General features: G+C 44.6%; 3 protein-coding genes, 2 pseudogenes and 1 gene segment (V, D, J or C); 2 read left to right on the plus strand and 4 right to left on the minus strand.

Annotated features, from left to right (window-relative positions):
* Positions 1–302: 302 nt before the first annotated feature.
* Positions 303–4,867, minus strand: LOC115051203 (E3 ubiquitin-protein ligase RNF139-like; annotated as a pseudogene).
* Positions 4,868–5,231: 364 nt separating this feature from the next.
* LOC115051205 (putative deoxyribonuclease TATDN1) lies at positions 5,232–8,688 on the minus strand. 2 transcript variants are annotated; one of them, XM_029514547.1, is made up of 12 exons: positions 8,621–8,688; positions 8,038–8,103; positions 7,904–7,953; positions 7,764–7,827; positions 7,542–7,685; positions 7,210–7,252; positions 6,837–6,922; positions 6,704–6,744; positions 6,422–6,498; positions 5,986–6,056; positions 5,647–5,773; positions 5,232–5,486 (listed from the first exon to the last, which is right to left on the minus strand). In XM_029514547.1, exons 1-12 carry the CDS (start codon positions 8,640–8,642, stop codon positions 5,384–5,386), a joined length of 894 nt encoding a protein of 297 aa, XP_029370407.1. In that variant the 5' UTR covers positions 8,643–8,688; the 3' UTR covers positions 5,232–5,383. The 2 variants fall into 2 exon arrangements, with proteins under 2 accessions (XP_029370407.1, XP_029370408.1); XM_029514548.1 differs by lacking the exon at positions 8,621–8,688 and having other exon boundaries at positions 7,764–7,814; positions 8,038–8,085.
* Positions 8,689–9,272: 584 nt separating this feature from the next.
* LOC115051212 (NADH dehydrogenase [ubiquinone] 1 beta subcomplex subunit 9-like) lies at positions 9,273–11,818 on the plus strand. Its single transcript, XM_029514555.1, has 4 exons — positions 9,273–9,373; positions 10,147–10,339; positions 10,422–10,535; positions 11,431–11,818. Exons 1-4 carry the CDS (start codon positions 9,285–9,287, stop codon positions 11,560–11,562), a joined length of 528 nt encoding a protein of 175 aa, XP_029370415.1. The 5' UTR covers positions 9,273–9,284; the 3' UTR covers positions 11,563–11,818.
* Positions 11,819–12,054: 236 nt separating this feature from the next.
* Positions 12,055–15,668, minus strand: LOC115051388 (angiopoietin-4-like; annotated as a pseudogene).
* Positions 15,669–17,718: 2,050 nt separating this feature from the next.
* LOC115051389 (pro-opiomelanocortin-like) lies at positions 17,719–18,908 on the plus strand. Its single transcript, XM_029514781.1, has 2 exons — positions 17,719–17,832; positions 18,423–18,908. The coding sequence occupies exons 1-2, from the start codon at positions 17,719–17,721 to the stop codon at positions 18,906–18,908; spliced, it is 600 nt and encodes a 199-aa protein (XP_029370641.1).
* Positions 18,909–23,218: 4,310 nt separating this feature from the next.
* LOC115051239 (Ig kappa-b4 chain C region-like) lies at positions 23,219–24,644 on the minus strand. The segment is given in 2 exon segments: positions 23,219–23,714; positions 24,557–24,644. A coding segment is annotated over 1 exon segment (252 nt).
* Positions 24,645–25,839: the final 1,195 nt, after the last annotated feature.

Genomic DNA, 25,839 nt, shown 5'->3' on the forward strand with positions numbered 1-25,839 from the left:
GGCCCAAAAAAAAAAAAAAAAAACTTCAGCATTGCCAATACTTTTGAGATAAAGTAAAAAAATGACTATGACTTTTTTGGTCTACATCATACAGCCCCAACAAACATACACTAATCCACTCAACACACGAGAGCAGCAGTTATTCTTTCCATGAGCCCTTTGAGAGTAAAACCCAAAATCATATGAAAAAAATGAAAAAGAAGCGAGAATGACATCCCTGACATTTTTTATAAACAAATTAAGATGCTAAAGTTGTTTATAATTCTCTTTAACTTAAATATAATAAAGATATGTATTTTTCCTTTAGATCCTCTCTGGTCAGTCCTCAGTGGAGTCAGTGTCATCATTGATATAGTCTTCTTCTATCGGCGTGCTGCCGTTCTGAGTCCCCCACTCGTCTTCGTCATACTCTATGCTGTCATTGTCCTCCAGCAGTTCGTTGTTGAGCCCCCCCGGCCCTCCAGCGGCCTGTGCGCCAACTGCCGGCCCATGGCAGGTCCATCAGCTGGCGGCTCTGCATGCAGGTCCCCTGGTGCTGGCGGGGCTGCAGCAGCAGCGGCGTCCTGCGGCACTGCGTAGCCTCCATTGTTGTTGGAGAAGGCTGCTCTGTCCCGGGTCTCCTCCTCCACATAAACTCTCTGGTGGCACATGGGGCACGTGTCCTGGATGTAGAGCCACTTCCTCAGGCATAGGGCGTGGAAATAATGGTGACAGGGCGTGATCCTGGCAGATGTGGTGAACTCCTGGTAACAGATGGCGCACACGTCCTCAATATCCCTCAGCTGGACTCCACGCATTTCGGGCAAGGAGTTGATTTTCTTGACAGCAGTGCGGCGGTTGATGAAGGTCTTCCAGCCGTTCTTGGCCTGCAGGTAAATGTTGAAGTAGGCGTGAAGACACATCATGCAGGCGCGGATCTTGCTGCCTGACTCAAACATCATGGTGTAGGCGCCATTTCCAAACATTATGACGCCAAACAGGAACTCTATGATGTTTCCTGTGGAGCGCACGTAGTAGACATAGTCGTCCAGCTTCTCCCACAGGACGTTGGAGAAGCCATCAGCCATGAAAAGGCCGTAGACCGTCAGTGACACCACCACCTGGTGGGGAGGAAGGGAATCAAATATAAGATAGATCAGAGCCACCTCCACAGGCTGGAGTGGAAGAAAGAAACAGATACCCACCACCTGGCAGCTGAAAGAGGGAAATGACAGAAAGATCTGCCGAAATGTTTAAATTTAAGACAAATTTCAGTCCCCACCTTCAGACAGAGCTCCACGCAGAAGGCGTGACGGCAAAGAGCCAGGTGTTGAGGGCATAGTGGTGCCAGAGGGCATAGCTGAGCGCCACGGGGAGCACGAAGAGTGCCAGGGACACCAGCAGGACGGGAAAATGGCGGCGAAAAGAGGAGACATGGGAGGCACTGAGGGACATCAGGACGGGGTCCGTCATGCCGTGGATGAAGTGGAGGATAGCAGTGAGCAGAAGGCACATGTTCCGGCTCAGACGGACCTTTGGATGGAAATGGGAGAGACACAGAGCGTTTATAAATCCAGGAACTCAGGAACTCATAGTAACTCAGAAAATAAGAATATATTTAATTTTTCTCCTATTTTATGGATAAAAACTCTGTAAATCAGAATGACTAAAGAAAGATTCAACACAGAAAGTTCCTCATGTGTTTGAGTTATTCTAGAGCTGATCTGAAGTTTGTATCTTTATCTGATCAGGAGTTTGGAGCAGTAATGACCTACCAGACGTTCCTCTGGGTCCAGGCTGCTGAGGCCGGTTTGCAGAGCCAGGATGAAGAACAGAACAGGAGCCACAAAGCCTAAACGCTTGTCCTCCTCCTCTGTTGAACCTGAGGAGCCCAGACAAGACAAAAACTGGACTGAAGGCAAATCCTTAGTTACTGCCTGGGGAAGGCAAGTTCTTTAGCATATGCAAGACACAAAACACACACAGCACAAATGTACCTATGAAGGCCAGGATGCTGAGGCCGAGGTAGTGTGCGACAGAGGAGATGACAGCACTCATTCCCAGCACAGTGAGCGTGGAGTCGCAGCCAGAGATGATCAGGTTACTCGTCAAATCCCAGAACACGTCCCAACTCAGCAGGTAACCCTGGAAACAGCATTATTAATACTCCTTCAGTCACAAAAAAAAAAAAAAACAACACAAGAGAACGCAGGACGTAATGCAATACAGGATATTGGTCCTTCCAAAATGAAAGTCTGCATGGAGTGAGCTGAGTCGCAATTAAAAAGAAAAAGAAAAGAGTGAGGATGAGAAGGATGCAGGACTGACTAACAATTTTTTAAATTCTGCATTAGTTTTTTATTTGTTATTTTTTGGACATTTGATGCTGCACTATATAGCGGGGAGTGCGTGTGAGTGATATGCAGCAAAGAGTCACACCAGCCAGGATTTGAAACATAGAAACACAGTGATGACCTCACCTGCGAGTCGGTGCTGCCGTCTACAGCTCCACCCGTGGCATCGCCACTCTCCCTCCTCACGGCCCGCACCACGTACACCAGGATCAGAGCCTGGGCGGTGACCCGGGTCAGCCAGAACACCCGCAGCACATCGGGGAACCTGATTCTTTTCCACGTGTCCTCTAGCAGAAGCTGCAGCCCGTAGATCCTGTACATGTGCCGCACGAGCAGGTAGACGTACCGACATGAGTAGTAGAACCACTTGAGCCTCATGCCAGGCACACGGCTGTGTTGAGGGCCAGCGCCAGGCCCGAGAACATTGCCACCAGCTGCCTGACGTCGGCCGGCAGCTCAATCATCAGCCCCCACAGAGGAATCATAATGTCCAGCACCACCAGTGCAGCAAACACTGACTGGAGGTTGAGCAGGAAAACGTAGCCCACACCAAACACAAGCTGCACCGCAGCCATGCCCAGCCACAGCGTTGGCCCGTTTCTGGGCAGTAAGCGGAAGCCCAGTGCTGCTTTGTAGTAGGCGCTGTAGAAATCAATGTGGGAAGTGGCGTAGTAGTTGATGAGGACCGCCGACATGCCGAGGAGAACAGCAAAGAAGAGGGTGTAGAACTTGAACAAGGCTTTCTGGGAGAGCAGCAGCACCACGCTGGAGATGAGAACGCCTGACACACAACAGATACACAACGCAGTCAGAAAGACCAACAATGAAATGAAGAAAATACAATGACTTGACTGTAGCTGGTCAGTTTGTGTGTTTTCAGGATGTGAGAATGAGCTCTCACTCACTCACGCAGAGCCTCAGCATCAACGTCTGTCCAAAACGCTGATGTGAAACAATGTTGCTTTTTGATTGTGAGTGTTAAGAGTTGATTCAATATATGGATTTAGCTTCATGATCATTTCAGTTTTTTATCACTTTTGGCTGCATTGTCGAAGACTTGTTTTCAGCTCGTCTACAATTAAACATGCCACTCCACTAGATTTATGTGCTGCTACTAAACTGATGAAAAAGTGGGTGGAAGGAGAAACCTTAGACCCGGCTGTTGGCTAGCCCACTTTATAAGGATCCTTATTTGGCCCTTTGCCTCTTGGAGCTCATGGCCAAGCGCAAGAGGACTGGCTGTTCAAAGGTCTACAGACTGTACAAACGGAGAGTTACGCAACCTGCTAGTTATTTATCTGTGTTCACTACACGCAGGAGAGAGGAGGGAGAAAGAATAAAGACAGCTGTGATAAACTCTGGTTCAGATGCAGATCACTTATTACAGGTTTGTGCATTATAAATGCAAACCAGACTTTGCATTTGACTTTTGTGTCTGCACATAATGACTCAATTGGAACATAGATGATAAAGTTCAAGTAAAATTGATAAAATGGTTCAACAAACAGGGAGTAAAATCTAAAACTGCTGTCACTGTAGTTTACTTTGTGTTATTTGTTTTAAGTTTATTGGAGGTGAACTGATCAGTTATTTCAACTGAATTAACCAGGGAAGTCTTTCAAAGACTGCACTGGTTTCTTTAGGTTTTTTAATAACTGCCTGCACAAAAAGTATAGTTAATCACACGAAGCTGTGCTGTGACAATGATTAATACAGAATTAAACGAAATGATCAGTAACTGTTCATTTAGTTTCCCAAATAAGCCGTTAAATGATAAAGAATAAGAAAAAGGGAAACTGGTCACTTGAGGAGTTTATCCGGCCTAAAATATTTCCTTCTGATTCCAAACTTTCACCTGAATAATGAAATTAACTCGGGGTTATACTTTTCTGGTCGATTGAGCGCCTTCAGCTCAGTTTCTCTCTGCACTTGGAGAGAGGACCGACAGGCTGCCCAAACGGAGGAGACCAACACTGGCCGGGTGTCTGTCAGGCCTCGGACCGGCTCCGTTCCGCTCTCACAGGCGACCTGCCGGCAGCTAAATCGGCTTAGGTGGGCCTGACAGGTGGCACCGGTCCCCAGCCAGCTAGCCGGCTAGCTGGCTTCCCAGCCCGGCTCTGCTCTGAACGGCTACCTGGCCCTGTAGGATACTCACCCATGACCCGGACCAGCACCTTGCCCATCGCCCCGGCCCATCCCGACCCGGGGTCGTAGTAAGAGTTAAAAATGGCGTCGATAATAAAGATACAAGGAACTCGCAGAGCCACATCCAGCACCGCCAAGGCCTGCTGGCCGATCCGGGCTTGTGTGGACGCCATGCAGCTTCGGTCGGGGGCCGCTACAGTCCTGCGGATCCCCGGTTATCCACGTAACATGTAAAAAAACGAAGCCCGGTGTGGCCTCCGGTCCTCGGTTTGGCTTCTCCGTGTCTGTTTATTTAACAGCCAGCCAACTGACACCGTCCGCCATGTCCGCCGAGCTCAACCTCCTGTTGCTTCTTCTTCTCCTTTCCTCCGTTAGCCGCCGCTCTCCTCTCTCCCCGGACGTCCCGGCTCCGGTCGTCTCCGTCCAGGGACCACAAAAACATCAGGAGCCCCGAAAACCGGCCATCCGCAGCCGCCTCCGTCGCTTCGGGAGCACGGCACAAGTTGATAGGTTGTTCCGACGTAACGCGACGTCACGGCCACGTCACAGGGTGCGGCTGATGACGTTCACGTTTCACCGAACACACTCACCCGTGTTGTTTTCCAAATATCACACTTGTTGTAATTTAATAAATACTTTATTAATTCTCTTGCATCTGCTTCAGTGTAGAAACAGAAATAATACAGGCAGAATGTAAACAGCATGAAAACTGTCAGATATGTAGTGATGACTCAATTAGCCACTGATAAAAAAAAAAAAAAAGAAAAGTTCTTTTTCTTATTGTAGAATCAGATAATTTAAGAAGTTGTTTGGCCTTTTACTGACCATCATTCATTCACGCAAACATTAAACATTAAAGAGCCTTAATCAGATTGGAAAGTGAGATATGGCCACATCAGATTTAATCAACTCGAGCTGAAGAAAACTTTGATGGTGTTGTTGTAGATGGTGTTGGCGAGCTCCAGCGGATCTTCCTCTCTCGCCGCTGCCATCACCTCCAGAACTTGTCTGCAACAGCGAAAAGTTATGGCAGTTAAGTCACCCACTTCACCAAACCTCCTGTCATGTCTCCTGTCAAGCCTTCCTGCCTCGGCTTTTCCCCGCCACCACTCACCTGCTCACCTGCTGAGTTTAACAACATGGAATAAATGTTTCCTGCATCACTCACATGATGTGACAGGGCTCATTCCTGTCTTTTAGACAATGCCCTTCCTCCCACTTCTTCTTTGTGGGAAATGTAGTTTTAATGTGTTTGGAGCCTGCATGGGTGTTTTTCACACCACACCATGGAGCATCTGGGAGGAAAAAGGCATTACGTCAGAAATAAATAGTGCAATGACAAAAATCACACACAAAATTTAAATGTTCCTCCACAGTGGCACGTTTAAATCTCGTTTTCACTGTCATATCAGAAACGTTTCTACTTCACGAGGTAAATGGCAAAGAAAATTCTGTAATGAAAAATTTTATTTAATCATACAGCAATCATAGTTATAAATTAACTCACCTGTTTCTATCATGAGTCTCTCAGTGGGAATGGACTTCATTGCTTCAATATTGGCCTCCGTTTTCAAAGAACTGAAAAGCAGAGATGCAGTGCAGGATGTAATGCTCTCTTCTGATTAACTCTCTGACTTTTTAAAATGAATCGATAAGATCTGTAGAATCTCCGAGAAGTTGTACATTGTATAAGTCACATCAAGATCCTTCTACCTAAGTGACCTTCAAACACAAATTTGTCTGAAAATTTTCTTTTCTTCAAGTACAGGCTGGCTGAATCAAGTATTTTTCCTCCAGACCTTTGTCTTTTCTCCCCTTGTCTCCAAAATCAACAATGCCCAGCAGTGAAATTTTGTGAATCTGTCACTAAATTCTGCTTTGATTCTCATCTCAGATCTGACGTGGCTCTGAGGCCAGAGGTGGATCAGGTCAAACCCTCTCACCATCCATTTATTCCAATATAGAGGTCAAGGTCAATGAGGGCAGTGGCGTCCTCTGCAGTTCCATCAAACGAGTGCACCTGAAAGAGAAAATGAAAACTTATCAGTTGAATCTGCATCTCTACAACATTAGTACTGAATCATTATAGATGGCAGCACAGGAAGTTACACAGACAATAAAACATGTAAATTCCCTTTTTGGAAAACCAAAAGGTTCAAGATATTAAAAGTCTACGCTTTTTGCCAAATTTTGGTCTCTGGAGAACAATATAGATATCTCCTTACCACCCCTCCAACACATCGGTCTCGATTCTTCTTCATGATAGCTGTTGAAACGGAGACAAAGAGGCAGTATACAAAGGAAAATATCTCAGAGGTCTCAGCTGAATTACACCAAGTATTCACTCTACAATCCTACCAATGAAGTCCTGGTGGGAGTTTCTACAGTGGAGGAACATGGGAAGTTTGGTCTCCTCTGCCAGATCGAACTGCTTTTCAAAGTATCTGTGACAGATGAAGGAGACGAGATGAAAGAAGTGGTTGGTGGATCTATAGTTACTTTTTCAGACTGAGACCATAAACTCATCAGGAAAATGTTTTCTGAGATAATATAGCAAGGGAGAATTAGGGCCTTTCCTATAGACTTCAATACACTCCGACTTCTTTTTACAACCGGTGGAGTCTTTACATAGCATGAAGGTTTATGACTTCACTTTCCAGACCCAGAGTCTAAATCTACTTGTATAGACAGTTAAACCTAATAAACTGTAAGCCAAAGCGGACAAACGTACTTGAGCTGAGTCTCTTTTGGACAAAATTCCAACCTGTCAAAGTCTGAAAGAGAAAAAAAATCCACACCAAACATTATAACACAATCACACAATATACCTCAAAGGAGCTTCACAAAAAACAAGCATGTGTCCTGTCTGTAATACAATTAAATTATTTTTTTTTTTTACCTGAATGTAAGGTAAAGACATTTTGTTATGCTTTAGAGTCTCTATGATGATTATCACAATTATTTTGGCTAATGAAAATGAATCTCATGCTTAAACAATAGACACACTTAGACGTTATTACTGTCTGAACTAAAGCAGAATGCATGACTAGAACCGGTACAGACCCAGTCCACATTCTCCGATGGCCACCACCTTCCCTCTGTTTGTGGCAGCCAGCTCCTTCAGCCCAGAGAAATACTGGGACTCTCCACTCTGCTCAAACTCACTGCAGCGGGTGGGATGGCAGCCGACGGTGCAGTAGAACTCGTCTGTGACAGAAGAGAAGCGTGAATAAATTCCCCCAGAAATCATTTTGCTCCACCACATGGCTGTGCCCATGTCTGTACCTCTGGTCTCAGCTAGCTTGAGAGCCTCCTTGCTGTCTTCAAGGCTTCCTCCTGTGATCATAAACTGCAAAATCCATCAGATGTTACGTTTCAAAGACAGTTTGAAAGTCTTGTGTGGCCGCATCAGACACTTATCTCACCTTCTCCACTCCAGCTTTGAGAGCTCTGTTAATGATCTGATCAAAGTCGTCTGTTGGGAAAACACAACTGCTCTCAGACAAACTTCACATCAACAGGAAACAGAAGAAAACGCCAACGAAGGAGTAAAACTCACCGTCGTGTTTCTGCTTCCCCCTGTAGAGGCCTCTGAACATGGGGTCCGTCAGGTTCACCCCGATATCTGCAGAGGGAAAGACACTGTGATGTGCTGGAACCAACAATCTGATTGTAGTAAATATGTTCTTTGTGCAGCAGCATAAAGCTGATTCACATCACATTCCACTGACTCATCTGTCAAAGGCCACAGACCACTGAGTAACATCAGTTCAGCCTCGGTGCAGAGCAGTCACTTTAAACTCGTGTCTGTTAAATACATTTAGGTGCATCACATAAGAAAGTGCATCCAAAACAGGTTTATCCTGCAGAGATTAGTTTGTTCTGGTTCTGACAGTCTTCAGGAACTATTTCACAATCAGGGAACCAAAGACCAGAAAAATCTGGACTCTCTAATTGGTGGTCCTGCACATCTGCAAACATCTGTGACTGCTCTGTTTTCATGTTGACCAAGAGCTAGCCCGTTAGCCGCTAAGCTAACTGAACATGCAGCCTGTTTACAACAAACACAAACAGGAAATGAGTCCTGGACACCTCACACTTCCCTTTCTGAGCCTTCTGGCCTTCAAACACGAGTGCCTTACCGATGAATTTGTGCTGAGCCATAACTGAGAGTCCACTGCTTCTAAACAGAGACACACATGCAGCTCTCATCAATCCCATAATGCTACAGTACCGTAAATACTGTAGCAGAGGGAACAACTAGTTTTAGCTCATTCTCCTTGTTGCAAACATGCCACTCAGGCTGGATGAGGTGAAGATTGGGGATTTTTCTGAAGGCCTCCAGAACTTCCTCTGAGTGTATTTGTTTGAACGCTGCACCCAGTTTAACACCAATTCAGCAAATCTATCTGTCTGCATCTGTAGCGGGTCCTCCATCATCCATTCAATCAATCAATCAATCAATCAATCACTAATCCTGACAAAAAGAGTCACCAAAATCTGTTTCTGTGATCTCATGATGTTTTAGTGTACACTAAACCTTTTTTCTGTTTCATGAAGTCATTAAGTGTGTTAATCCATCCGAATATGATTAAAACAAGGGATTGTTTTGCCATGTTATCAACAGTCAAATAATCCGAAATGTTGTGAATTAATTTTTAATTAGAGATGAGTAATGAGCCAAAAAAAAAAAAAACATTTAATGAGGCGCTTTTTCTACGTGTTTTATGGCCGTGGCGTCTGGACGCCACCAATACCCAGAATCCTCTGCGCGGCCCGGCCAGAAGGTGACAGCGGACGGTGAAAATGGCGTCCGCCTATCTCACCCACCAACAGAAAGTGTTACGGCTCTACAAGAAGTCACTGAGACACCTGGAGTCATGGTGCATCTTCAGGTGAGAGCAGCTCCAGTCTGAGCTCGACTTCAAACACAAAACAGTTTAAATAAAGACACAAATAAAACAAAATAAAAACAAGTTGTCTGCTCGCAGCTAAGCTAAGAGCTATGCTAGCCGCTAGCCAGGTCAGTTATTTCTAAAGTCAGGCTGTCCGGCTGCTAAGCATCTATTTAACGTTGATAATCTAATTAAATGGAAAAGTGAATCTCGTTCCTGTGCTGCCGATGTCAACTTAGTTGGTGTTATATTTAATCAAAGGCGCGTTGTTCATGCTAAAGCTCGTAAGTAAGCTAATAATCAAAATACGGCTGAATATAAACCGGAGTCAGCACACGGGTTGGTCAATGCCACTGAGTTTATCTGTGAGAAAACCTCATACTCTTACACATATATTCATCCGTGATGAGGCAGCCGTCGTGTTGTCGAATCTTCTAACTGTTATGTCAAAAGTTTGCTGGGACAAAGATAATGATGCCACATCAACGGGAGATCTCAGGTACTTCTAATATATGTTAGATAATGTTTCAATATTTAAAATAAAATACAGTTACACGGAAGAAACCGTTAAATCCCGAATCCTCTCTGATATGTGAGCTATGTGAGATGTCCTGCTGCAGAATGAATTGTGGACCAGTCAGCCTCCATCAACCTGACGAAGCAGTGTGATGAATAAGGATCTAATGCTGCCATCACGTTTTGTTTCAGCAGTTTCTTATACTTATCTGCTTATGGTTGTTTCTCTCTGTTGTCTTCTTTTGTTTCCACTGCAGAGACAAGTACCGGTTCTATGCCTGCATGCTGCGGGCTCGCTTCGATGAGAATAAGAATGAGAAGGACATGGTGAAGGCCACCATGATGCTGAAGGCGGGAGAGGAGGAGTTCTGGACAAACCAGCATCCCCAGCCCTACATCTTCCCTGACTCCCCCGGAGGAACCTCGTACGAGAGATACGAGTGCTACAAGGTGAGGCAGAGCTTCTTTGTAGTGGAGCACAAGTTATTTTATAAAGTGGTTTTTAGAAATGAGCTCTGTCCTGCTCCTGCAGATCCCAGAGTGGGTGCTGGACTACTGGCACCCCTCAGAGAAGGCCATGTACCCTGACTATTTCTCCAAGAGGGAGCAGTGGAAGAAACTGAGAATGGAGAGCTGGGACAAAGAGGTGGGCTACACAACGGTGAAAGTGATTACCGTAATTTCCGGACTATAAGGCGCAACTTTTTTTACACACTTTGTACCCTATAACTTAAAAAGCTATGTGGCCAATTTATGGATTTTTACGGGTAACAAGATTCATGCCGCTAATACATTTAGCGCCATATCAGACACAACAGGTCACAGAGCACCAATGAAATTGTTCGAATTAAATTAAACGCACCCACACTAAATTCTTCAGATCAGTCATTTATTTTGCGCTTCATACACACACCCTTATGGAAACACATAAAGCAAGCTTTCAAGTTAAAGGCGATCAATCTGGTGAAAAGGCAAAACCTTTCTGTGTAACTTATTTCCTGCCATATTTCCGACACCTGCGGTTTATAAGCCAGTGAGGCCTACATATGTAGAAAACGGTTTTTCTCTTTAAAGTTAGCGAGTGTGGCTTGTATTCAGGTGCGCTCTATAGTCCGGAAGTTACAGTATATATACACCTGCTAGGACTACAAAATTAAACCAAATCACAAGAGTAGGAGAGAGACACAAGTGTTACATGATTAAATTTTGTAAAAAAAGACTGGAATAAACAGTTTAATAAAGTCACAGTTAAAGCGCCTTCAAATATCAAAATTTCTAGTCAGACAGTTCACCCTTTCCTCCAGTCGTAAAGGTTTCAGCTCTATCAGAGAAAACCACCAGGGGGCAGAATATTTCAGCCGACTGAACTCTGACAGGTTCTTGTCTTCTCTGGATGTTGAAACAAAAACAACAGGCCATGCTAACTTTATTTTAAAAAATTTTATTATTAATTTAATTAATTAATGTCTGTTTAAGTTTGAGGGGAAAAAAGACTTAAAATAAATTTAATTTGGGATAAATGTGTGTCTGTCTTCTTCAAGGTTGCCCAGCTGCAGGCTGAAACTCCAGCTGGGGGCCCCAAGTCCGAGGCCCTCCCTCCTGCCCGTAAGGAGGGCGATCTCCCCCCTCTGTGGTGGCAGTTTGTCTCCCGCCCCCGGGAGCGTCCCATGTAAATCTCTTCCCCTGGAGTCTGAAGAAAAACCACAAAGACCACAGCAGAAGCATGGAGACCATCTGACCTCATGATGAATCAATTACCACTCGTGCTGTCAGTCGTTTGAGAGGAAACAACCTGCTGGACTCCGCAGTGGTTCTTCAGTAGTCTGTTTTTGGAGGTTGCTGACTTTCAGAAATCCTATAGATTCATCACATAAAACCTTTAACTGTTCCAATAAATGTGTCATTAAATCTCAGTTCTTGTGTACCATAGTCGATGCTCCAGTGTGATGATTATCAGTTTGTTTTTTTTAACAGCAGCTCACCAGCAGATTGTCTCCAGCTGAAGCTCTGGATGAACCCACAGACTGCTGGATGTAGCCCCTCAGTCTGACCATCAGGAGGTCACAGTTTCTTAGTTCTGGACCCTTTTAAGAGGTGTCTGAGAACACATTTGGTATTCCGGAGGATATTTCTAGAGGCTCTGGAGTGGTGAGAAGACTCCATCACTATGGAGAGAGGTGTGGCCTGAAGCTGCGCGGCCGTATCATCATGACGACGGCCTTCAGAGAGTAGAAGTCCGAGTCCTTCCAGAGAACCAGACGATGCCGTCTGGTCCCAGCAGATTCTGAGCCCTCAGAGAGTAATGCCCCCCCTGGTGGAAAGAAATGGCATTTCTACATGAACTTATAAAGTTCCCACCTAGTAATTCCAGGCCTGTCTCAATAAGAACACTGAACACTCTGTATTCTTGAGCCTGACCTTGTAGTAGACGCCATTGAGGTTCGAGTAGAAACACTGATGAAACCACCAGCCAGAGTGGCTGATCTCGGCACAGATGTTGCCTGTGTCCGGTGTGCTGAAACTCTGCTGGTTGTGATACCAGCTGAAAGAGTCCTCCACTGTCCCACTGAAACCAGACACATGGAGTCGGTACTGATTCTCTTCATCATCGATCCTGCAGCCGGAGGAAACGGGTACCTTCATCAAAACCAGCCATCCTCACTGAAAACCTTACAATGAGCATTACAACATTTACATTTTATTATGTTTGATCTGTTAAATAAGTTGGTTCCTGATTCTAAACTAACTTTTCAAACTGGGATGAATTCTGCTCCAGAGCTGAACAGCTTCAGTTGGTTAGAATGAATGTCCAGGGAAGATTTTCTGAGAAACTGACTTCAGCGTTGAAAAATGGACTGAAAACTGTTTATGAATCATACTGTATGATTTTTTGTGCTTTTTGCATAATTTGTCTGAAACATGCAAAAAAAAAAAAAAAACAAAACAACTGGACAAAAATAAGAAGAAAGAGTCCAATAATTTCCAATAATTCTCATATGGGATCTAAAATATAGCTTGACACCAAAGCAGCTCTGCTCTCATTACAGCAGATCACGGTTAAATCCATAAATGACTTTTGGCTCTGTAAAGACTTTATTTATTTTATCTCTCATATTGGCAAAAGACAGCATTTCATCTACCTGAAGCTGTGGTAGTGGGCGTGTCTGTGGGTGTGGCTCCAGTCCTGCAGGTCTATGCGGAGGCTGTACTGGCCCTGACTGGACAGCAGATGGAGCTGTCGGTTGCCCAGCCAATGTTCTCCACGTGGTTCACCAAAGCCGTCGCGGTACTCCGACCAGCCACGGTTAAAACTCACCGAGCCGTCACGGCGCCGCTGAACCACCGTCCAACCCCCACCTGATGGAGAAATATGTTTCAAACTGTGGCATCTGGGAAAGGTCATTTTCCCATAGGCTTCAATCCACTCTGACTTCTTTTTACAACCAGTGTAGTCTCACACGCAAGTATACTGTGTAATCTGTGTTTGCATGCAGGATGTGTCTCACCTTCTGTCTCCATGTCACAGTAAACGGGCTGGGGGGCGCCGGGCGACAGGACTACGGCATAAACGCCAGAGCGACGCACACCATTGTGATACAGAGACGCACAGTCTGAAGGACAGAAAGACAGGTGGCGTCCATCTGAGGGAGACGGACAGAGAGACACAGCGTCGTCAGCACTCCAAATCCCACAGCTGCTGCTCTGATGGAATCAGGAGCTCCAACAAATCCCTGCTCCTAAATACTGTAATATTTAAGATCAGGACTTTAAACCAGCAGACACAGAAAAAACTGCTTTCATCTCCAGACTGAGTTTCCTGCAACATTTAAACACAACAGATAAGGAACCACATTAGAACGATTCGCTTCTAACAGCTGGACTTCACCTTGAAAAGTCAATAATGAGTCGAACTATTTCAGGATTCATCAGGATATCTGCTGACCGACTGAACACAGCCGGCCTCTCTTCCAACATATTCTGCAGTAACACAAATACGGACACAATCCAAACAACAGTGGACAGTTTGTGACATGTAAAAATTAAACTGGGTGGCTGCTTTTGAAATAAAAAAAATGAATCCATCAGTTTTTTCTTGTGTCAAATGTTTCATGAGCTGTGAGGCAACATACGACTCACCGCTGTGTTTGTTGCATCAGTACCTGGTGGCAGTGAGTCTCGCAGGCCGAGCGGCGGCGCTGTACTGATGAGTTGACCGTGCAGTCGCCTCATGGCTCATGCGCTGCACAACGGCAGTCAGGTTGCGGAGCTGAAACTGCAGCTCGTGCAGAAGCGCTGCATGGACGTGGAGAAGCGCGTCGGCCTCTGCGTGACGCAACTCAGGAAGGCAACCGTTGCTCAAAGGTCACGTTGAACTGACCTTTCTTCACCCGAGAGGAAGAAAGAGAGGCGTTTGCAAAGTGTGGAATCTGCAGCTAGTGTTGATGGTTCTCTTGAAAAGAACATCAAGAGGAAAGGAGAAATATCACACTTAAATCAGTTTCCAACTTATTTGAAAACACAAAAATACTACGTACGAAGTCAACTTGGCTTCACTCAATTATAGTAACACAAGTGAAATTCATGTCATTCTACTTTTTAAAGCCGACCTGGACCGTTCCATTTCCTGAAAACACAGATCTCTCAATAATTCAATCAAACTGGTGACTCCATGAACTCAGCTTGGCTCCACACTAAGGTTATCCAGTGGCATTAGCGATGGCGTGTTGGACAAACACAGGAAGTTTCTCAGCCCCTCCCCCCTCCCAGGTGCACATAATGGGGATGGTAATAATCAGAAAACATTACTGCCTCGTTTGTGTGTTAAATTAAACTAACCACAGGACATTAGTCTGCGGTGGAGTTCCCATCCCGTAATCTGAAGTCAGGCTGTAGTAGATATCTGATATTTATTTGGACCAGCCTGGAGACTCAGATACAAGCTCAGTGGGTCAGGCAGACTGGGTGCAGGTACCTATGCAGCTAATCCTGTTAGCATTCAGGGTTAAGGAGGGTTTATGTGGTGTGAAGACAGATTTCTAAATTCAGGCAGCTAACGTCCTCGTCTCTCTTTGTTTATCTCTCTATGTCCACCCTCAGAGTTTTGTCCATTGTGTCTTCGGAAAGACGATCCCTCTACCTGGATCTCCAGGGCTTTGACTTGACGCCGGTGGTTCCTCAGTTCCTCCTGCAGCTCCGACATAGTCTCCCTCAAGTCCTCCAGCTGCTCTTTCCTCAGCTGGTTCTCGTGCAGCCAATAGGACACGTCGTCTGTGCAGCGGAACATATCTGGGCAGCGTTTGTGCGATGTTCCAATGGGGGGCAGCGTTGCCGTCAGTCGGCACCACCCGTTGGATGTCAGCTGGCTGCTGTATTCGCCACACTGTGCAAGCGACGGGCCTGTAGTCCGGTTGGTTGTCCGGTTAGCGCCGGCATCGACACCAGTGTTGCTGCCACGCATCACTGATGGGGCGTCTGGGAAAAGTTCTGAATATGTCTCCAACAAGGAGTTAGGAGGATGCCAGTCAGCGTCCTCATAGTCGTCCTTGTTTATATCCAGTATGTCCCAGTTTGTCTCAATATCTGAGTCGGGGACATCCCGGCTTATTTGGGTGTTTAGGTCCAGAACATCTGCAGCTGTCTCTCCGAGGGAGTCGGGACGTACGTCCTCGTCATGGCCGACATCTGGATGTTCATCAGAGGCCACAAAGTCACCAGCGAGTGACTGGAAACAGCAGCCAGCCAGAAGGACAGACGTCAGTAACACAGATCGCCACTTCATCCTTAACAGTTAACAAATGGTCCGCTCTGGTCGTTGTGATATTTCATTGGAGTGAAGTCGTCTGTAGACGGGTCAACATCAGCATGACGAGGTCCACACTTCTTCCAGCGTCTTCTTCTTCCAACTCCTCAACAGACAACGAAGCCGAGACACTGAAACAATCAAACTCCTGTTGTGGTTCTCACTTAACATGATTTTCATATTTCAGATGAGACTAAGTCCACATGTGAGCCACATTGATCCCCAGCTCGTGCTTATACGTCCCAGTGTCCCATTGGAAAAGCATCAGGATGGTCACTGTGTGTGTCATCTTTCCCAGTAATCCTTTAATGGGATTGGCAGCCATTGTTCTGCGATATAATGCATCACATAGAACAGGATTAAAGTAATGTGAGCGACATCAGGGACAGAATGACAGACAGCAGGGCAGCTGTCTGCCATGGTCACACTTCTCCTCACCAATTCCCCCCCTGACTGGGTCCAGTCCGTCAGTCAGAGCAGTTCTGTGGTTATTCACCATCTTCATCATCAGGGTCAGGTGTGTGTGAACATACGAGGAATTTGACTCCGGTGTTTCTATCGTGGACACGCTAAGGGAAAGACAAAAGACGTATACATCTGTTAGCAGCTTCAGAAAAATCCAACTTGATCTGTGAACGGCTGCAGCTTCATGTTGACCCGACAGCTGAGTCTCAGATTTCAGAAAATGTCAAACATTTTCTTGAAGTGGGAGAGTTTGGTAAAGAAGCTAATCCCCTCCAGAGCTGCCATCGGTCACGCTGAGGGCTCGGACAATGACAGCAGCTGACAGCGGCTGTAACTGTACACTCCGAGCCGCAGGCCTGAATCCCTTCTTCCCGTCTGTGACACCATGGCAGTTCGCTGTTAATCTACCTGACATTTCACACTCACACACCGCCTGCTGTTACACAACCTTTTCTCTCACTCTTCAGTACCACACAATGAAAGTCAAATTACTGTGTCCTGTTGTCCTCAGAGTGTAAAAACTTTGAAAATGTGGAAGATGGTTTTTGTGGAGACCAACTCACCTGCCTGGACGTTCCATTGGAACGTCCTGGTACAAAGTGACTAATCTGCATTGACCCGAACCACACTGGGTGCCATCATCTGTCCTGAGAGCGTCAGCAGGAGCATTTGGATGCTGGAGAGAAGGATGTGAAGGAAGAACACGGAGGTTGACCTTCAAATCCAATGACTGATCATAAAAAGCACCAAATAATCTATAGACGTAGAAAAACTACTTTTCTTTATTTTCACTTTGATTTTCTCCACAGTGAAGTCTGTGGCCTCACAGTGACGGAGGGGGGAGGTGAGGATGGAGAGGATTTGGTGGGAGGGGGGAGGATGCCCATGTCCATGCAGCATTGTGTGTTTACAATTGTGAACAAGATAGGGGAGATGTCAGGTAATGACGTCTTTGCAGGTGTGTGTGTGCGCATCCTCGGCTGATATAAAACCAGCCAGTCCTTTGGAGGGATAACATTGGAGGGGAACAACTTTGTCCAGCAGTTGAACGACAAAGAAAACATCAGAGGGAGAGACGGGACTGTGTGGTGAGGTTCTTCATTATTTCTTCCAACAAAAAAAAGTTTTCATTTTGTGCTTGTAAAAAAACCCCAAAACACTTTCTTCAATTTAATGATGCTTATGATGAAAAAAATAAGTAAATGAGCCAAACAGCTGAATACAACTATATGACATTTTAAGAATAAAAATATTTAGTGAATAAAAAAGTGAGACTTGAACCAAACTAATGTTGATAATAGTTGGAGGCAGAACTGTGACTTTGCTGTTTTATCCTGTTAATGAAAATTCTGGTTCTTAAAGTTCATCTATCTGTTTATATTTTATGATTATTATCATTAGTTGTGGTTTGAATATGAACCAATTCATTTCCAAACTGTTAAATTAGCGCTGACCCTGATCCGCGTTGAGAGGATTTTATTTTGAAACTCTGCTGAAGATCACAGGTATTAAAATGCTCAGCATGACCAGAATGTGTTCCTGTCTCTGATTGGTCAGCACGACAATGTCTCCTGTATGCCTATTGGTGGCTGTTTTGTTGGTGGGCGTGGCCAGGGGAGCTGTCGATCAGTGCTTGGAGCATCTAAGCTGCCAGGAGGTCAATGATGACAACATGATGGTAACACATACACACACAAAGAAAGGTGTCTTCATTATTAGTTCTGTCCAAAAATGAAAAGCCAAATCAAACGCTGGATGGTCACGTTTTAAACACGAGCTTCAGCCGTTGGAGGACATCATCTACAGAAACCTGAAATCCGTCCACTGTGAAACCGACTTCCGCGACTACCTGATGAACCGTTGTCATCCTCCATCTCTGATATGTTCACAAATTCTGAGCTGGCTTTTCATCTTTAATGAGCAGAACTCCTGATCAGATAAAGATAGACACTTCAGATCAGCTCTAGAACGACCCAAACACAAGAGAGGAAGGAAACATTTCATTTTGTATCACATTTTCTCAGCTCGTATCTTCGATCACAGTTGGAGTTACTGATATAAATGGCTGAGGTCATGACATTTTTCAAAATGATAAATGGATCTGGAAAAATACAGACAGATATGGTCAAGAGGTCAAAAGCCTTAATGCGGTTCTTCCTCAGACATCCGAATTTGTTTCACATAGTAAATTATGCTGCTAAGAAAAAAAAAGGAAGTGCTTATTTTAACACTTTATGTGGACTAACAGCCGACATCCGTCTTTTCCAGCTCCAGTGTCTCCAGCTGTGTCAGTCTGACTCCACTGAGATACCGCTGATCCCGGGTGAAGGTCATCTGCAGCCTCCCATCCTGTCAGACTCCGGGTCTCCACCTTCCCCCTCTCTTTCAGCGTCCTCCTCTCCTCAGGCCAAGCGCTCCTACTCCATGGAGCACTTCCGCTGGGGGAAACCTGTTGGGCGGAAGCGCCGCCCCATCAAACTCTACACCTCAAACAGTGCAGAAGAGGAGTCAGCCGAGGTTTTCCCCGCGGAGGTGATGAGGAGGGACACGGAGCAGAGGGCCAACACGCTGGAGGACCAGCTCCGTGATGTCCAGGAGAAAAAGGACAGTGTGTACAAGATGAAGCACTTCCGCTGGAGCGGCCCATTGCCCGGCAAGCACCACGCCAAGAGCAGGGACGGAGCCAGGCAGACACTGCCACTCATGCTGTTCAGCAGCAACAAAGACGGACAGGAGGGGAAGACAGAGCAGTAAGGAGGACAGCAAGGGAGGAGACGGAGAGAAGACCAGATACTGCACCTTTATCCGAACAGTCCTCCAAAATACGCACTCAATATGTATTAATACTCCACTAATTAGATTTTCCTTTTATATCCTGATGGGAAACGGCCATGATTACAGTGACAGTGACAATAAAACATTTTGCAGCAGAAACTGAGGACATTTTTCCATGTTAATTGATTCCAAGTTGAGGTTGTCAGATGTCTTGTCTTGTCCAGCCAATAAGCCAAAAACTCAGTCTCTTTACATGGACCTTTTTCCTTGAAAATCATTCTAATCCATTCAACTGTAACCTACACAGCTCATCAAAGCAGACATGTTGGTGGCCCAGGCTGCTTTCTCGCTCCTTTCCTCGTGCTAACAGGACTCTGATGCTGTTAGCGCCTCGATAGAACAATAAAAACATCAAAAAAATATATATATGCTCATGCTTCAGTTGCAAGAGTATTAGTGTTAAAGCAGCAGTAGGACAAAAAGAAAGCATCATTAACTTTGCTGGCAGTAATTTGGACTTTCTTTAACCTGCTTCACGTCCGCTGAGGTTCATGATGAAATGGTTAAATTCGAGCGACGTGGGCGCACAGCGGTTAGAGATTGGCCTCGATGTTTCTTTTTTGACCAACTGTCACGACAACACCACCAACATGAAGAGCAAACATCTCATGTAGCAAAATGATGAGTCCACAAGGGGGCAGCACTAGCTTACAACAAAACAGAGTGACAAAGACAACAACAGTTTTAATCCCTGTGTGTGTCTGTGATTAGTGTCTTTGGTAGTTACACACTGAGACACATTATCCTGCGGCAACATAAGGCTGAACACATGGCAGCAGGCACTGAATATTATGAAAAACTTGTTGAATTTAAATGACAGAATAGTTGCATGTATTTCCAAATATTACATAAAATATGAATTTTGCAAAATCAAGGAAATGAGTTTCATTCTTTATTTTCTTCTTGGCTTAGAATTTAAACTCCTCGTCTTGTGGCTGAAACGGGGACTCTGTTTCTTTCGCTCTGAATTCTCAGTGACCTGTGCAGGTGCACATCACTCATTCTGAGCATTCAGCTCATTTGTTTCCCGCCTCCTCACCCCTCTGTGAAGTTTCATCAAGTCATTTTACATTTTTCCTTTAAATATTACGCATTCTTGTCCAGATAGAATTTTGTTGCAATCCAGATTTTGTTCCACTTGGTGACTGCTGTTCAACAGGATATAATGTCTCATAATGACTAATATGACCAGGATAACATGATCAAATCTGCGTTTCATTAGAAAGGCAGAGCTTCATGCTGAGAACGAAGAAAACAAGGCTGAGGGACTGCTGGACCTCCTGCAGAGAGAAAGAGACAGAGATGAAGAAGGTTTTTGAGCACACGAACTTCCTCCTGCGATCTTCACTTCCCTCTCTGAGCTCAGTAACCATGGCAACCGACAGGCATCACTGCAACACCACGACAGAAGGTTTCATTAGTAAAGAGATTTAAATGGCAAAATCAAGTATTTACAAAAATGAAAAATCTCACAACATAAATGAAACAAAAAATGTGAGCAAAAGTAAAAAAAAAAGTGAATTTACAAAAAGAATCTCAGAGAAAACGGTTCAACTTCACACACAGACACACACACACACACACACACACACACACTTCATATTATTTCCCTCCTTCCATCTCTTTGGAAATTCATCTCCATCAGGCCTCATTAATCCAACTCATCATAAAATCAGCCTGTTTGCTGATTACTCCCTGTTATATATCACAGAATCCTCGTCTCCTCTTCATCAATAGATTCATCAGATCAGAGGTTAAAGCTGGATTTCTGCTTTCTTCCTCCTGTCCTGTTTGTTAAAATCCACATTTTGATAAAGTCAGATCAATAAGTTAAATTCGCTATCTAATCATCTCATCAGTCTGGACGGCATTACTTTGTCTTCCAGCTCCACTGTAAGAAACCTTGGAGTAACCTTTGACCAGGACATGTCCTTTGTCCCTCACATAAAACAAGTTAGTCGGGCAGCTTTCTTCCACCTGAGAAACATTAGGAAAATCAGAAACATCCTTTCTCAGGATGATGCAGAAAAACTAGTCCATGCATTTGTAACTTCTAGGCTGGACTACTGTAACTCATTACTATCTGGATGTCCAAACAAATCTCTGAAACGCCTTCAGTTAATTCAGAACGCGGCTGCACGAATATTAACAGGAACTAGGAAAACAGATCACATCTCTCCTGTTAGCTGCTCTTCATTGGCTGCCAGTAAAATATAGAGTAGAATTCAAAATCCTTCTTTTAACATATAAAGCTCTTAATGGCCAAACTCCATCATATCTCAGAGAGCTCATAGTTCCTTACTGTCCTAGCAGGCCACTCCGCTCTCTAGATGGAGGTTTACTTGTGGTTCCTAGAGTCTCCAAGAGTAAATCTGGAGGCAGATGGTTCAGTTATCAGGCTCCTCTTCTATGGAACCAACTCCCAGCATCGGTCCGGGGGGCGGACTCTTTAGTAACTTTCAAGACCAGGCTTAAAACTTTCCTGTATGACAGAGCGTACAGTTAAAAAGTCCTCTACTCTTTAGCTATGCTGCTATAGGCCGAGGCTGCTGGGGGAAGGACTGAGCTTCTCTCTCTCTCTTTCTCTTTCTCTTACATGCCCTGACAATGTTTCCTGAAATCTCTGTCTCTCCCAGGTCCTCGAATTAAACCAAGTTCTTCTAATCATTGAAAAAGAGGAAAACTGGTGAGTGAAGCTAAAATATTCAACACTCTTTATTCAAGCCGTCATAACAGTGTGTCAGTCAGTAACACTGTCAGTAACACAGGAGTCCCTGTTGGAGTCAGTCAGCTCATTTCCATAGAGACACTTTGCATCAGCAGCACCATGCTCCAGTGCTCTGGGAGACTTTATAGTCCTGACAGTTGAAGACTGGAGGACTGACAGCTTTTCCTTCATCACAACACAACACACATGAAAAACATGACTCTGATCTCCGTCCTCATCTGGACTCTCCTCTGCTGCTGCTTCACAGGTAAAGTCCAGAGAATCAAACTCCTCTATGAACATCCGTCCCTCTGAAATGAAGCCCACAAAACCAGGTTTCTGTCTCTGTGTCCTCAGAGTCCAGAGGACAGGTCACAGTGACTCAGCCTGGAGCACTGAGCTCTGCTGTGGGAGGCTCCGCCAGGATCACCTGTAGGACCAGTCAGAATGTTCATAGCTCAAACTGGTTATCCTGGTACCAACAGAGAGATGGAGAAAAACCAAAACTCCTTATTTACTTTGCTTCCACTCGAGCATCAGGGATTCCAGAACGTTTTACAGGAAGTGGATCAAACTCTGACTTCACTCTGACCATCAGTGGAGTCCAGACTGAAGATGCAGCAGTTTATTACTGTCAGAGTTTGCACAGCATCAACAGTCAGTGGGTGTTCACACAGTGAAAAAGCGTCGTACAAAAACCTCCCTCAGTCAGACTGAAGAGGAACTGATCTGAACCAACAGCTGCTCTGAAACACAAACACTAGAGGTCTGACTGTGACATATTCTCATGTTGAAAAGTCTGCTGTGTTAGAGAAACTATTTAATTTATTCATGAGTATGAAAAGATTTTCTCGTTTCAAAATTCACAGAGCAACAAAATCAAAAATTCTGACTTCACATCAAAAGTTATTATACTTCTCGTAGTTTGAATCTTTATATATAATAAAGACATTTAATGAACACAAAGAAAACCACACAAATGATGAACACAACTTCTGCACTCATATTGATGTTACAAAATCACCATCAAACACAGTCAACATCCCTGAGAGCTAATCCAGAACTGACACGAGTCACTGTGAGTTTCATGGACCGGCTGTTTCTATTCAGACGTCAGCAGTCGGACAGCAGACATTTAACGCTTTCACAAGAAAACACACTGAAGACAAACTGCTGATCAGAGCGTCTTTATTGTCATGAAATATGGAACACGTCAGCGTTACGAGAAGCAAAAAGCTCAATGAAAAGATATAAAAGCAAAGTTAAAGAGAAACAGAGACAGAGAGTTCCAAAGTGAGAGCAGAGTTACTGGATGTCTCTGTATGCTGATGATACCACACTTTATATATCTGATCCAGAGATGAGGCAGATTTCAATCCTTCAACATGAAACAATCAAATCTGACTCAATCATTTCATCTACAGGGTTCATTTAGGAGAAGAGATGAATCAGGTTTTATTTCAGGTCACTCAGAAAGTTTGACCATCTGTTGATGTTCGAAAAACTCCAGATGGACACAGAATTTATTTGATGAACAGATCTTTATTTTCTGAAATAGTGACATTACAAATGTTACAGAAAACTAGAAAACATATCTGAGAGAAAGACAGAAAATGAGAAAGAGACGAAGATGGCGTTACATGGAGCAGAATGAAACCAGCAGCAGAGACCAGCTCGGTTGGATCCAGACTAGGAACACTGGCCTTTACTCAGAGTCTCTGAGACCGCAGCCTGGGAGCCCTGGGTGGCCTCGCAGGTCACAGAGTCCAGGCTGGTCCACTGGTCTTTAGTGAGACTCAGGGTGCTGGTCCAGCTGTAGAGGCCGTCCTTCCCCAGCACCCCCCGGCTCTGGTCCCCGCTGCGGATGATGGTGCTGCCACATCCGCCCACCTTCCAGGACAGGGTCCAGTCTGAGGGGAAGCCCTTGTCAGCCAGGCACATGAGCGTGGCCTTCCCGTTGTCTTTGTCCAGCTCCTTCCTGGAGGGGGGCAGCACCCTCAGGGTGGGACGGGTGTCACCTAGAAGACACCAATCAGATTAGAGGACGGGGAGCGGACAGCTGTCAATCAAACAGCAGACACTTGGACACCTTGACTGTGTGAGAGCTGATTTAGTCCCTGAAGGAGTTTCTGTCAGATGGTTTTTCTGCTCCACCGGTCACTGACTCACACATTGTTTCACTTCCCTTTAAGAAGCCTCTCATGCACATCAGCACAGAGACAATCATCAGACAGTTTGAGCTGAAATATATCAAAGTACACTGGAAACACAAAAGATGACTTTACATTTCAACAGCTGCATTTTACCCTCGTCTATATCGCACTATTTCATGGAGACTTTTCGAAAAGACAAAAACTGTTTTTTTAGGAATCTCTTCAAAGTCCTGGTTGGTTTATGATGAAACACATTTAGGGATAAAACTATTAAAGCACAACAGTTAATCAGATCTACTGTGAAAAGCTCCAATATCACATAAAAACAGACGGCTGAATTTAAATGTCAGACATAAACAAAGAGAAGCCAGCGACTTCAGAAAAGTTCAGTCACACTGTTCAGAATAACTTTAACTGAACGGCACAAAAGTTTCAGAGGGAAAGATGTTGCTGATTGTTGCTGTTTAATCTTTGCTGCTGCTCAGATTGTTCACATTTCACTAATTAACCGCAACAAGAAAAGAAAAGTTCAGAGAATCTGCTTCAAGTTCAGCTTCAGGGTCAAAGAGGAGAAACCAAGAAGAAAATAGAGATTTGAAAGAGTTTTAGATCAGACAAAGGGAAATTTACATCCTCTACAAATGTTCAGACACAGAAAAGGAGACCTGAACACACAAAACATTATTAATATTGAAGCAGAAACTTACTTCCAAATTCCAGTCTGGTTCCTCCACCGAACGTGTACCACAGTGATACAAACTCATTGAGCCGTCGTACAAAAACCTCTGACTGTACAGAGACACGGCTCTCTGAGTCTGAAACAAACAAACTCAACTAAATTCACCTCCAATATTTTGGCTGCCTGCCTGAGAAAGACTGAAATTCAATATAACACATTTCTGTTTCTTTACATCTAAAAGGCTTTTGTAGAATTTATAATATGTGATAGAATTGGAAACAGTAACAGACCAAAAGTTGGATATCACCACAGTAGACACATCCAGTATCCTGAACAAAGAAATGCTCATAAATGATAGAAAAGACTTTTGCTGTAAAGAATAGAACATTTTTCTGATGTGAATGACTGAATGTCACCAGAACGTAAAGATCCTAAAACAAACAGTAAATCTGTCTAAAAAGGACGACAGAATATGTTGAAGTGTGCATTAAATGAAAGCTTTCAAATCTTTAATGTCAGCATAAACAAACACAAACACTCTGATCAAACTAGATTATATTGAGGGGAATCATGTTGATGTCATCATAAAACAGGCTGAAACATTTCAAACCTTCTGTGTCCTCCACAACAATCAGCCATGACATCATGACCTCCTGACCCCACATGGATGGAGGACCTAAAGTTTCCCAGCAGGACATTGTCCAAAGCATCACACTGTCTGCACCAGCTGGTCTTCTTCCCACAATGCATCTTGGTGTGATGTCTTCCTCAGGTAGTGCTGCACACACACGCACACACACACACGCACACACACACAACTGACCATCCGGATGATGTCAACGAAAACCTGATCCATCAGACCGGACCACCTTGTTCCATGGCCCCGTGGTCCGGTTCTGATGCTCATACGTCCATTGTAGGAGGTTCTGGTGGTGGACTGGGGTCAGCATGGACACCCTGACCGGTCTGCAGCTCCACCACAACCTGTGATGGTCTGTGTGTTCCCACAGCTTTCTGTCAGAACCAGCATGAACTTCTTCAACAGGTCTTCTGTTGGATCAGACCACACGGTCCATCAATGGGTCCTGATCCAGGACCATGTGGTTCAGTGGTTTTCCTTTCCTGGAACACCTTGGTAGGTCCTGGCTGCTGCAGAGAGGAACCTCCCACAGAGCTGCAGTTTGGTTCTCATCAAAGTCTCTCGAGTTACTGAAAAAATAAAAGAAAATAAATAAATAAAAATAAATTATAATTAAATAAACAAACCTTTTTTTTTTTTTTTTTACAAAACTTCTTAAAAATAAGAACCAA

This window comes from Echeneis naucrates, chromosome 11 (assembly GCF_900963305.1).
Source record: "Echeneis naucrates chromosome 11, fEcheNa1.1, whole genome shotgun sequence".
NCBI classification, from domain to species: Eukaryota; Metazoa; Chordata; class Actinopteri; order Carangiformes; family Echeneidae; genus Echeneis; species Echeneis naucrates.